This window comes from Salvelinus alpinus, chromosome 16 (genome assembly GCF_045679555.1).
Source record: "Salvelinus alpinus chromosome 16, SLU_Salpinus.1, whole genome shotgun sequence".
In the NCBI taxonomy this organism is placed as follows: Eukaryota; Metazoa; Chordata; class Actinopteri; order Salmoniformes; family Salmonidae; genus Salvelinus; species Salvelinus alpinus.
Genome location: NC_092101.1, coordinates 40,130,113 through 40,142,550, shown reverse-complemented (window position 1 = coordinate 40,142,550; position 12,438 = coordinate 40,130,113). Strand labels below are relative to the sequence as shown.

Below are 12,438 nucleotides of genomic sequence, written 5' to 3'. Positions count from 1 at the left end.
TGGTGGTGAAACAGGGATGGCCAACTGCAGAGTGGAGGATGAAGCCAACATGGCTAAAGAGAGGCACAAATATCAACATTGAGACAGAGAGAAAGACTTAGTTGAGTGACAGACATGTAGAGAGAGGGACACAATTCACCAAGATGAAGATCCTGTCTCTTTGCTCCTTGCCAAAGCTTAGGCTGAGTTTCCCATGAATCATTCTGCATATTGACTCTCCCTCTGTAATACGTCACAATGTGGTCTGGACAGGGGCTGGGGGGAGACTGGGGTGAAGATGGTGGGAGACAGCAGAGGGGAAGCACGGGGACAGGGGCTGGGGGGAGACTGGGGTGAAGATGGTGGGAGACAGCAGAGGGGAAGCACGGGGACAGGGGCTGGGGGGAGACTGGGGTGAAGATGGTGGGAGACAGCAGAGGGGAAGCACGGGGACAGGGGCTCGGGGGAGACTGGGGTGAAGATGGTGGGAGACAGCAGAGGGGAAGCACGGGGACAGGGGCTGGGGGGAGACTGGGGTGAAGATGGTGGGAGACAGCAGAGGGGAAGCACGGGGACAGGGGCTGGGGGGAGAATCGAGTACAGACTTAACTGAATGAACAACAAAAATGGATTGCAAAAGGATATTTTATTAAATAGTTTGGGGAATGGCCTTGTCTCCGAGGGAAGATCCTCGGAGCCAGATGATGTGAAAAGTAGCAAGTGAGAGAACAAGGGTGAGTTGACGTACAATATTTATATATCACAAGATGTAAGTCCATTGGTTGAGCAAGAGAAAGGTGATAATTGTAAGAGTGAGCCCATAGGTTAAACGGCAAGCGTGAGGTATGTGCATTATTGCGCCGTGCTTATAAGGTAAAATAGGTGAATGCCATTCCACAACTGGCTAATAGGAAAGAGGAGAAACAAGACGCTATGCTGATGATGATACGTGTGTATTCATTCCCACTAGGCCCCTAGAATAGGAAACAGAGTGAATTATGTTATGCTTCCTGGATGAAGTTAAATGAGCATTCAGACAAGCCTTCCTGATTGAACTTTCGGTAACTACATAAAATAACCAAATATTTTACATTCTGTATACTGTAGTAGCAGGGCAGAAATACAAATTGTCTTGGGGTTTAATTCAATTAGTATTATCAAGAATCACGTTTCATTTCATCTCTCTATGGTGGTTTGTTACTGATACTAATTTGTTGTCATGATGAATCAACTTTTAGTATGTGTTTACCAAATTTATGACTTAAGGCTTCCTGACTTTGGCACAATGGGTTTTACCCTGGATTTATGATATTGAAGTCATGTCTGTGGTGAGATTGAAAATTGGGCCATTAATAACCCAGTGTCCCTCTACATGATGCAGGGGCCATAGACATTCAGCATTATGATATCTGGGGACAACGCTGCCCACTGGGCACAGACATCAATTCAACGTCTATTCCACATTGGTTAAATGTCATTTCATTGAAATGACGTGGAAACAACGTTGATTCAATCCCAGGAAAAGAACAATACAGCCATGGCTTCCTTCCTTGCCCACAATGGACCAACTGTAGTATTTGACCTGGTTAAGTTCACCCAGTACTTCTGTTGTATTGGTGTACCACTCTTTCAAGAGCCACCTTCTTTTCAACTCTAATGAGTGATCGTGGAAAGTGTGACTATGTTTTCCTGACTGAGTATAACAACAAGTGATGATAATAGGGGGGTTTCTCTGTAAACTCCAAACCTCCAATTTGATGATTGCTTTATTGGGTGTTTTTTCTGCGTTGGTATCCATGCTTGTCCCTAGGAATGGCTTTATTGTAACTTATGGTTTTATGTAGTTTACTGACGCTCCTAAGCGCTAGATGACATCGTTAGTTTCAAAGACACGTTAGAGGGAAATACCTGAGATGATACACAAGGCAGAGGAATAGAACAGTCTCAGTAAACCCTGGTCTTATAGGAAAATATCCTGTTTTGAAAGTCAAAGACCACAGAAAGGAGAATCTTTGCATTGTGTTGGATGATGCTAGATTAGTTGGTGTTAAAATCATGAATTGTATCATATACATACACATACTTTTGATGGCTTCTGTTTGAAATTCTAGGAAGGAAATCCTGACATCAACTGGTAAAGACAACAAAAGATTACAAAGTCACTTCCTTTAGCAAATTATACGATTTTTATTTATCAATTCGATTTATCACAAAATTATGTGGAATGAGTGTCAGGACCCGGTGCGAGAAACAGTCACTAATAATGGGCAGAACCCAGAAGATGAGGCAGACACAGCAGTACTAGAGATGGTGGTTTAATAAAAAATAGATATCTTCCAAAATACAAAGAAAATCCACAAAGTGGTAAAAACAGCAAGGGAAAAAACAAACCTCAAAAGACCAATCCAAAAATACAGGAGAACAAAACCAGAGAACCTCTGGAAAATCCAACAAGAGAAAAATGATCGCTGGGGCTGGGTGCTAACATACAAACACTGAGCAAGGAACTGAGGAACACACAGGGTTTAAATACTAACAAGGGAATGACTTACAGGTGCAAACAATAATTAGGGCAAGAAAAACAAAAGGTACAAAAAAGGTGCAAGGGGGACATCTAGTGAAGAAAACCTGAACAGTCCTGGCCAAAACCTGACAGAATCCCCCCCCTAGGAACGGCTCCTGACGTTCCTACCAGCCTTCTCAGGGTGGAGGACCCTGAACTGACGAATGAGGTCAGGGTCCAGTATGTCCTTGGCAGGAACCCAGGAGCGCTCCTCGGGACCGTAGCCTTCCCAGTCCACCAGATACTGCCAGGACCGCTGCACCCGGCGGGAATCCAGTATCCGATGGACGGTATAAGCCGACTGGCCTCCGATGATACGGGGCGGAGGGGGAGGTCTGCCTGCTGGGATAAGGGGAGAAAAAACAACAGGTTTTAATAAAGAAATGTGAAACGTGGGATTAATTTTAAGGGATCTGGGTAAGTGCAGGCGAAAAGTAACGGGGTTCACTCTTCTGGCAACCTTAAAGGGACCGATGAATTTCTGGGACAGTTTGCGAGACTCCACCCGTAGCGGTAAATTCTTGGTTGAGAGCCATACTCTCTGGCCGAGGCGCAGGGTAGGCCCGGGACGGCGACGTCTGTTGGCTTGTTGTTGGTACCTCTGTGAGGAACGCAGAAGATTAAGACGGGCCTTCTTCCACGTAAGCCGACAGCGTCTGATGAACCTCGAGGCTGAAGGCACACTGACTTCTGCCTCCTGGTCCGGGAACAATGGAGGAGCATAGCCAAACTGACACTCGTGCGGGGACATACCAGTGGAGGAGGAGCACAAGGTGTTGTGCGCGTACTCGGCCCAAACCATGAAGGACGACCATGTGGACGGGTTGTTGGAGACCATACATCTGAGGGTGGTTTCCAGCTCTTGATTCATCCTCTCGGTTTGGCCATTGGACTCCGGATGGTACCCTGAAGATAGACTGGCAGTGGCCCCTATGAGTTGGCAGAAGGCCTTCCAAAACCTTGAGGCGAACTGGGGACCTCTGTCGGAAACCATATCTTGCGGAATGCCGAAGACTCGGAACACATGGTTAATCACCAACTCAGCCGTTTCCTTGGCAGAAGGTAACTTAGTCAAGGGAACGAACCTGGCCGCCTTAGAAAACCTGTCGATGATGACTAGGATAGTAGTATTACCATGGGACGGAGGAAGGCCAGTAATAAAGTCCAATGAGATATGGGACCAGGGTCGGTGGGGAATAGATAGAGGGTGAAGGAGTCCTTGAGGGCGGAGGTGAGAAGATTTGCCCTGGCAGCACACGGAACAGGCCTTGACGAAAGTGGCAACGTCTTCTTTTATGGTGGGCCACCAGAACTTACGCTGAATGAACTCCAAGGTGCGACCTACGCCCGGGTGACAGGTGAGGCGAGAGGAGTGCCCCCACAGAAGGACTTGGGACCTTGCTGCCTTGGGAACAAACAACCGATTGGCAGGACCTCCTCCAGGGCCCGGTTCGATGGCTTGGGCTTGTTTCACGGTATCCTCCACTTGCCACGAGATCGGAGCCACGATCTTAGCGGCCGGAAGGACAGTCATGTCAGTATCTTCTCGAATGGCAGGAGAGTAGATTCGTGACAAGGCGTCCGGTTTGAGATTCTTCGACCCGGGTCTATAGGTGAGGATAAACTGAAATCGGCTGAAGAAAAGAGACCATCGAGCTTGTCTGGAGTTCAACCGCTTCGCCTGCTGGATATACTCCAGATTTTTGTGGTCCGTAAGCACTTGAAACGGTTGAGAAGCCCCCTCGAGCCAGTGTCTCCATTCCTTCAATGCCATCTTAACCGCTAGGAGTTCACGATCCCCCACATCGTAATTCCTCTCGGCCGGGGTAAGCCGGTGAGAGAAGAAGGCGCAAGGATGAAGCTTCTTGTCTTCACCCCTCTGAGACAGGACAGCTCCAACCCCAACCTCTGATGCGTCTACCTCCACCACAAAAGGTTCATCCGCCGTTGGTAGTGTCAGAATGGGAGCAGAGAGGATGCGCTGCTTGAGTCCTTGGAAGGCCGTCTCAGCTTCTCTTCCCCACAGAAACCTTGTGTTGCCACCCTTGGTTACAGCTGAGAGAGGGGCTGCCACCGAGCTGAAGTTCTTGATGAACTTGCGGTAAAAGTTGGTGAAGCCCAGGAAACGCTGAACTTCCTTAACGGACTTGGGGGTGGGCCAATCCGCTACCGCCCCTACCTTCTTGGGGTCCATCTGGACTCGACCGGGTTCCACTACAAATCCCAGGAATTGTACTCGGGAGGAATGGAATTCACATTTTTCCGGCTTAACGTACAAATGGCTATCAAGGAGGCGTTTGAGTACTTGTCTGACATGCTTAGTGTGTTCTTGAAGGGAGCTCGAAAAGATGAGGATGTCATCCAAGTAAACAAACACGAAGATGTTAAGCATATCCCTAAGCACATCGTTTATGAGCGCTTGGAACACAGCCGGAGCGTTGGTCAGGCCGAAGGGCATCACCAAGTATTCGTAGTGACCAGTAGGCGTGTTGAAAGCGGTCTTCCACTCGTCACCGGGTTTGATCCGCACAAGATGGTATGCGTTCCGCAGGTCAAGCTTAGTGAAGACAACTGCTTCCTGGAGCAGCTCAAAGGCTGTGGCCATAAGGGGTAGCGGGTAGCGGTTACGGACGGTTATGGCATTAAGTCCCCGGTAGTCGATGCAAGGACGTAATCCCCCGTCTTTTTTGGCCACAAAGAAAAACCCTGCTCCCGCCGGCGAGGTGGATGGACGCATGAGGCCTGCTGCCAGAGCGTCCTTGATGTAGGTATCCATAGCAGCTCGTTCGGGAGGAGATAGGGAAAAGATCCGACCCCTGGGGGGGAAGGTGCCCGGAAACAGGTCGATGGGGCAATCGTAAGGTCTATGGGGTGGTAGTTTGGTGGCCCTCTGTTTGCTAAATACCGGTTTGAGGTCATGGTAACACTCGGGAACTCGGGACAGGTCGATGGATTCTAGAGACTCGGGAGGGGAACTCGGGGAACTTGGGAAGATACAAGTGGCTTGGCACGTAGGACCCCACTGCTTGATAGTGCCCACAGACCAGTCGATGTGAGGGTTATGGCTGTGAAGCCAGGGGTATCCAAGGACGAGAGGAAACTCGGAAAACGAGGTCAGATGAAAGTTCATCACTTCCTGGTGTTGGGAAACTGAAAGTCGCAAGGGGTTAGTGACACGAGTGACAAGTCCAGATCCCAAAGGGCTTCCATCCAACGTAGTAACCCTTATGGGGTCACTTAGAGGTTCAGAGGGAACGCCATTCTCCTTCGCCCAGACACCATCCATGAAGTTACCTGCGGCTCCAGAGTCTACCAAGGCTTGAAGGGGAAGCTCGTGGTTGTCCCAGGAAAGGGTAACTGGAATGAGCAGGCGGGAGTTGGATGGATGGGAGGAGATTATGTTTCCCGTTACAGTCCTCCCAGGCCTGCACGGGAGAGTGCGTTTTCCCTGGAGCCCGGGACACGTGGAGAGGAAATGGCCCGGTTTGCCGCAATATAGACAGCATCGCTCCCTCATCCGGCGGTCTCTCTCAGCCTGGGAGATGCGTCCAACCTGCACGGGTTCCGGTGGAGTCAGCGAGGATAAAGGTGGAGACTCGGAGCTGGGACCGATAGGAGCTAGGGTGAGAGATCTACGGTTGAGCTCTCTCTCTCTCAGACGCTGGTCTATGCGTGAAGCCAACTTGATCAGGGACTCGAGGTTGTCTGGTGGTTCCCGAGTGGCCAGTTCATCTTGGATGTTGTCGGAAAGACCCTTCAAAAAGCACACTGTGAGCGCCTCGTCGTTCCAGCCACTCGCTGCTGCCACCGTGTGGAACTGGATGGCATAGTCCATCACGCTGCGCCGACCTTGGCGGAGAGTCAGGAGCTGTTTGGCTGAGTCAGGACCGCTGGTAGGACCTTGAAACACTCGCTTGAATTCTTCAGCAAAGGTAGAGTAGCTGGCACAGCAGGGACTTTGGGCATCCCACACAGCAGTAGCCCAGGCTAGGGCTTTTTCCGACAGCAGGGTGATGATATATGCTATCTTGGACCGGTCGGTGGGAAACGACGAGGGTTGCAGCTCGAAGGAGAGAGAACATTGGGTGAAAAACCCCTTACAAACACTCGGATCACCTGAGAACCGTTGGGGAGGCGGCAGACGAGGTTCAGCCAGGGGTTTAACTGCCTCGGGCACTTGAATCTGATGAACTGGAGCAGAAGCGGTTGCAGGAGAAAGTTGATCAGAAATCTGCTTTATGGAAGTCATCATCTCCGACAGAAGTTGAGAATGTCCAGCCAGTAAGGCCTCTTGCTGAACCAGAGCAGCTTCGTGACGTTGGACAGTCCCCTCGTGGTGGGACAGCATGGGAAAAAAGTCCTGGGTACTGGCTGCCTCTGGGTTCATATTAATGGCTCAGTGTTTCTGTCAGGACCCGGTGCGAGAAACAGTCACTAATAATGGGCAGAACCCAGAAGATGAGGCAGACACAGCAGTACTAGAGATGGTGGTTTAATAAAAAATAGATATCTTCCAAAATACAAAGAAAATCCACAAAGTGGTAAAAACAGCAAGGGCAAAAACAAACCTCAAAAGACCAATCCAAAAATACACGAGAACAAAACCAGAGAACCTCTGGAAAATCCAACAAGAGAAAAATGATCGCTGGGGCTGGGTGCTAACATACAAACACTGAGCAAGGAACTGAGGAACACACAGGGTTTAAATACTAACAAGGGAATGACTTACAGGTGCAAACAATAATTAGGGCAAGAAAAACAAAAGGTACAAAAAAGGTGCAAGGGGGACATCTAGTGAACAAAACCTGAACAGTCCTGGCCAAAACCTGACAATGAGTGTTAAGTGTGAAGTCATGAGTAGAATATATGATTATAAACGAATGAATGTGTGAGTGTAAAATAGGCCTTTTATTAAGACCTTGAATAGACCCCTTTCAATCACAGTAAAACAATATAATAATGGTAAATGAGTAGCCAGTTTCATTCGTAAAAGTTTTGAATATGCCCACATCATGACATGACGACAATACTAAAGCACCAGACCAGACAGACAAAAGACAGTGAAGAAAAGCTAATGCTGGTACTTGACTGCCATCCTGTGGTTAAACTAAGCAAATACATCTCAAAAATTCAAAGCATGCAATATGTTAATGTGTTTGTCCTGAAAGAATATAACATTTAAAAAAATGTATGAATATGATGACAACAAGTTACAAACATTATGACTATAATGAAAAGAGAGAAGTAGAGTGGGGCGGTTCAGTTCATATCGTCTTGACCTGTAGGCTGCCACTCAAAAATAACATAAAGGTACATAAATACAAAGTATTGATCATTATGACATTTAGTATGTAAAGGAAAATAAACAAAAATAAGTATGCTTCTGCCCATCAAACAAGCCTCTGCCCGTACAGCCTCCCAGCAACTATGGTTGCTTGTCACTGTTGCTCGTAGGGAACACAGTGAACAGTTGGGACCAATTTCATCGTGAAACGTTTCCTTGATGTTTAATGCAGTCTTTGAACAACCTTTAAATGTATAAATTGATGGTTCAGATTACGGGATGCCAAGGTCATCTTTTTCCATATTCTGTTCCAGATCGCAAGGCATTATTGTGAAATATTGTATTATAGGCATGACATTTTGATTCCCAGTTACACCAATTTAGGATGGGGCGAAATGCTAGTGCCTGGAAAGTTTGGTATGGATAGTCCTCCTACAAGACGTAGGAAAGACTCCCTCTTTGTAAGTTTATTTTAGTTTTTTTATCCAGGATCGCTTACTTTGCCATTTGCATTTCGAAACTGCACTATGAATTGTATCCCAATAGGCAGAAGGGAGAGACGGGAAGAATTGAACTACAGAAATTCACCCATGGCAATATATTCATTTTCACATTAGATATTCTGCCAGTTAAAGCAACTGGGATGTTAGTCCATCTACTGAGGTTGGATTTTAATTGATTTGAGCGTTCTGTTAAAGTTTCTTGCAATGGTTTTATCTAAGGAGGAAATATATCTACTCACAAATATTTAAAATGGGTAATGATTGGGATTCAATAACTAAAGACTGAGTTCTCCGTCGGGAACGCTCAAACCAATTTGGGTAAGAAAGTCTCGAGACGGGATGACAACATTTTGGAAAACAGTTTAAGATCTGCGTTTATCAAAGATAGGGGGCGATAGTGAGAACACAGATGGCATCCTTAATTTTTGTTAAATAAAAGCGAAATTTGTGCATTATTCACATTTCTCCCAATGAGCCTTTGTGAACGGCTGTGTTAGTCATTTCGAGCAATAGTGGACCTAATTGATTCCAACATTTGAAATAGACCTCAGGGGGAATACCATCCATCCAGGTGATGTTCCTTTAGTCATGCTATTCAATGCCCTTTTAAGTTCATTGAGACAGATTTGGGCTTCCAGAGAGGCTGCTTCCTCTGAGAGAAGAGGAGTTGTTAATTCTTTTTAGAAAGGACTGGCTTGGTGTGGATTCACAATAAGAGGTATACAGTTCTTTAAAGAAGAAGGAGAATCTTTGATTGATTCATTTGGGTTCTGATAGTAATTCCCCTGTTTCAGATTCAGAAGTTGCTATATCAGCTAATTGGTCATTACTGCGTAGTTTGTTAGCCAGTAAACGACTGGGGCGATTACCATGATGGAAGTAATGGTTGAGTCTTACTCGATGGATGGCACATTCTGCTCTCTGTCTTCTCAGTAAATACAATTCTGTCTTGCCTTTGGAAAGGGTAATAGCTTTCAAATTCAAAGAGAGAATAGCTTGCGTTGCCATTGTTTTTCAGAAAGGAGTGTTATATTAATTATACAATTGTTATCTTTAGTGTTGATAAGCCCATGGATGTATACGTGCTGTGAATTGTTACACCAAGCTTGTAGAGACCTGTGTCTCTGTGAAGTTGGGAGTGTTCCTGGGTCTGTTTAATCGCATCCTGCTTACAACTAGCACAGCAATAATGACTGCAGCAGTACCAATGACTGATACAACCACTGCTACTACATTTGATCCAGAGGACCGCTTTAGGTTTGGACTTGGATATTGTGATATCGTAGACGTAGTTGGAACAAATGGTACAAATGGTACATTTTTTGTGGCTTTAGCAACATTAGACATGTCAGACATCAGAGAATCCTTGTCACAAGAACGTACAGCAAAGAACATGACCGTCTCTGGTTCAGCATTGATGATGTAACTGGAAAGGAAGGAGTATTCCTCTGTAGAGCCTGCCTCTAGTGGTCGGATGTCGGAGGTGTTCATTAGATGTGCTCCAATGAAATTTCCTCTCAGGGCTTCCAAGTCCATGCTGACTCTGATCTCATAGGAATCAGCTGAAAGAAATGAAGCAGGACAAAGTGGAAAGGGGAAATTCAGGTTATAACACATATTCATGAGATTCACACATGATTATTCAATGCAAATGTCTGATCTCATCTAGAAAGTGTTATGGTAAATAATGATTTCAGGATCAGTATGTTCATGATGATGATAATTAGTAGAGATAGACATTTTAAATGATTTGACTAATATCATGACATTTTTTCAGATATCCGTATAGTTGATATAAAAAAATAAAAACGTTTTTTATAAAAAAATCCTATTCACTCTCGACCAATCAGATTGGAGCAAATGCACAAAGCAGAAGTTAGCAGCAGACATGCTTTTCTGAGGTAGTTTGGCTAACATCAACAGTGAAAGAGAAGTCAGATTTTTTGCCATAAAAGAACTGATTATGTTACAAAAAGTGTTTTGCATTGATCTGTGTCAGGTATTGTGGAAACTCTGTTAGGTGAGCGCCTGGAATTACTATTTAAAGTATGGAAAATAGCATACCGATATCAGGGCAGCCTTCCGTAATGCCAAATTAAAATGCTAAATCTCGTGAGAAGATAAGGCTTAGAAGGGTGCAACATTGCATGATGGTAAAGGGCCACATCCTGTCATGCAATTCCAAGCATATTTGCCATATGGTGGCGCTACAACAATTGATTTCAAATGCAAAAATGTAACGGTCACACCTCTCACCCCATGTGATCTGGAGTCATAAATAAGAGCAAATTTACACCATAAGGTCCGCCATGATGGATTTTCAGCCATTTTGAATGGCTCCGGAACCACTGTTCTGATCTGGATGAAATATATAGCATCTATGGAACAAGGTCTCTCAACGCTATATTTTCCAGGCTATTTTCTCAAACAACATGGCCACTAGTGACCAATATTCAGGTGGGCGTGACTTAGCACATGAATGCATATAAATCAGACATGGTTATTCATATTGTCACACGTTCCAAACACTGGCAAGCCTTAACATAAAGGAAGCCCATTCAGATCGAACACATGGTGTCACAACGACAGGCACACTTTATATCCCCGCTCCTCCGCTCTCTCCACTGGCTTCCAGTTGAAGCTCGCATCCGCTACAAGACCATGGTGCTTGCCTACGGAGCTGTGAGGGGAACGGCACCTCCGTACCTTCAGGCTCTGATCAGGCCCTACACCCAAACAAGGGCACTGCGTTCATCCACCTCTGGCCTGCTCGCCTCCCTACCTCTGAGGAAGTACAGTTCCCGCTCAGCCCAGTCAAAACTGTTCGCTGCTCTGGCACCCCAATGGTGGAACAAACTCCCTCACGACGCCAGGTCAGCGGAGTCAATCACCACCTTCCGGAGACACCTGAAACCCCACCTCTTTAAGGAATACCTAGGATAGGATAAAGTAATCCTTCTAACCCCCCCCCCCCCTTAAAAGAGTTAGATGCACTATTGTAAAGTGGTTGTTCCACTGGATTCCATAAGGTGAATGCACCAATTTGTAAGTCGCTCTGGATAAGAGCGTCTGCTAAATGACTTAAATGTTAATGTTAAATGTTATATCTCTTGAGCTGTTTGACTTAGAGTGATGAAATGTGGCACACATTCTCAAGGATAAGAGTCTATTAAGTACGGTTCAGAAAAACTATTAACCCCAAATATTCGATGTCGGCCCCCCCGCTGCAATCTAATTAGCATAATAAAAACATCCCCATAAAAATCTGTCCGTTTAAGCTAGAGATATCTTTTTTGTATTGTATGTGTCTCAATCCACCGCTCTAACGATGTCGTACTTCTGCATCTGCGGTGAAAGGTGGCAGAGTTAGAGCTGTGTTTGTCAGACCATGAGACATCCCGAAAATTGGTCTTCTCACAAAATCGGCCGTAGTGTCCGAACGGTTTGGCCTACTCTCACGAACACGATGAGGATCTCTGTTTTGCTCTACGACCTCCACAAGCGTCTTGTGACTCATCTGAAGTAGGTACAGCTGATCTGCCAAACAGTTTGGGCTACACACTAAAGATGAGACTATCATGAACACATACATGTGGGTTGTTTTGCTCTAGGATGCCCACAGGCCTCACGGGACTCGTCTAAACGTCCCCCGGTACCAATTGAAAAAATGAATGGAAGTACAGTATATATGGAGACTGTTTAGTGCCAAAAATAAGGGATTAAATACATGTACACAAAAAACATACACTACCGTTTAAGTTTGGGGTCACATAGAAATGTCCTTGTTTTTGAAAGAAAAGCACTTTTGTTGTGCATTAAAATAACATCAAATTGATCAGAAATACAGTGTAGACATTGTTAATGTTGTAAATTACTATTGTAGCTGGAAACGGCTGATTTCTTATGGAATATCTACATAGGCGTACAGAGGACCATTATCAGCAACCATCACTCCTGTGTTCCAATGGCCCGTTGTGTTAGCTAATCTAAGTTTATCATTTTAAAAGGCTAATTGATCATTAGGAACCCCTTTGCAATTATGTTAGCACAGATTAAAGAAACAATAAAACTGGCCTTCTTTAGACTAGTTGAATATCTGGAGCATCAGT

At 45.6% G+C, this 12,438-nt stretch overlaps 1 protein-coding gene across 1 annotated transcript in view; it reads right to left on the bottom strand.

The window, feature by feature from the left end:
• Positions 1 to 232: 232 nt before the first annotated feature.
• The window catches only part of LOC139540625 (calcium-activated chloride channel regulator 1-like), a 29,017-nt gene continuing 16,811 nt past the window's right edge, over positions 233 to 12,438 (bottom strand). The window contains exons 11-13 of the mRNA XM_071344436.1: positions 9,647 to 9,891; positions 6,648 to 6,733; positions 233 to 560 (exon numbers count right to left, since the gene is read on the bottom strand). Coding sequence (XP_071200537.1) covers positions 233 to 560; positions 6,648 to 6,733; positions 9,647 to 9,891 — 659 coding nt within the window. The remainder of the gene's footprint in view (positions 561 to 6,647; positions 6,734 to 9,646; positions 9,892 to 12,438) is intronic.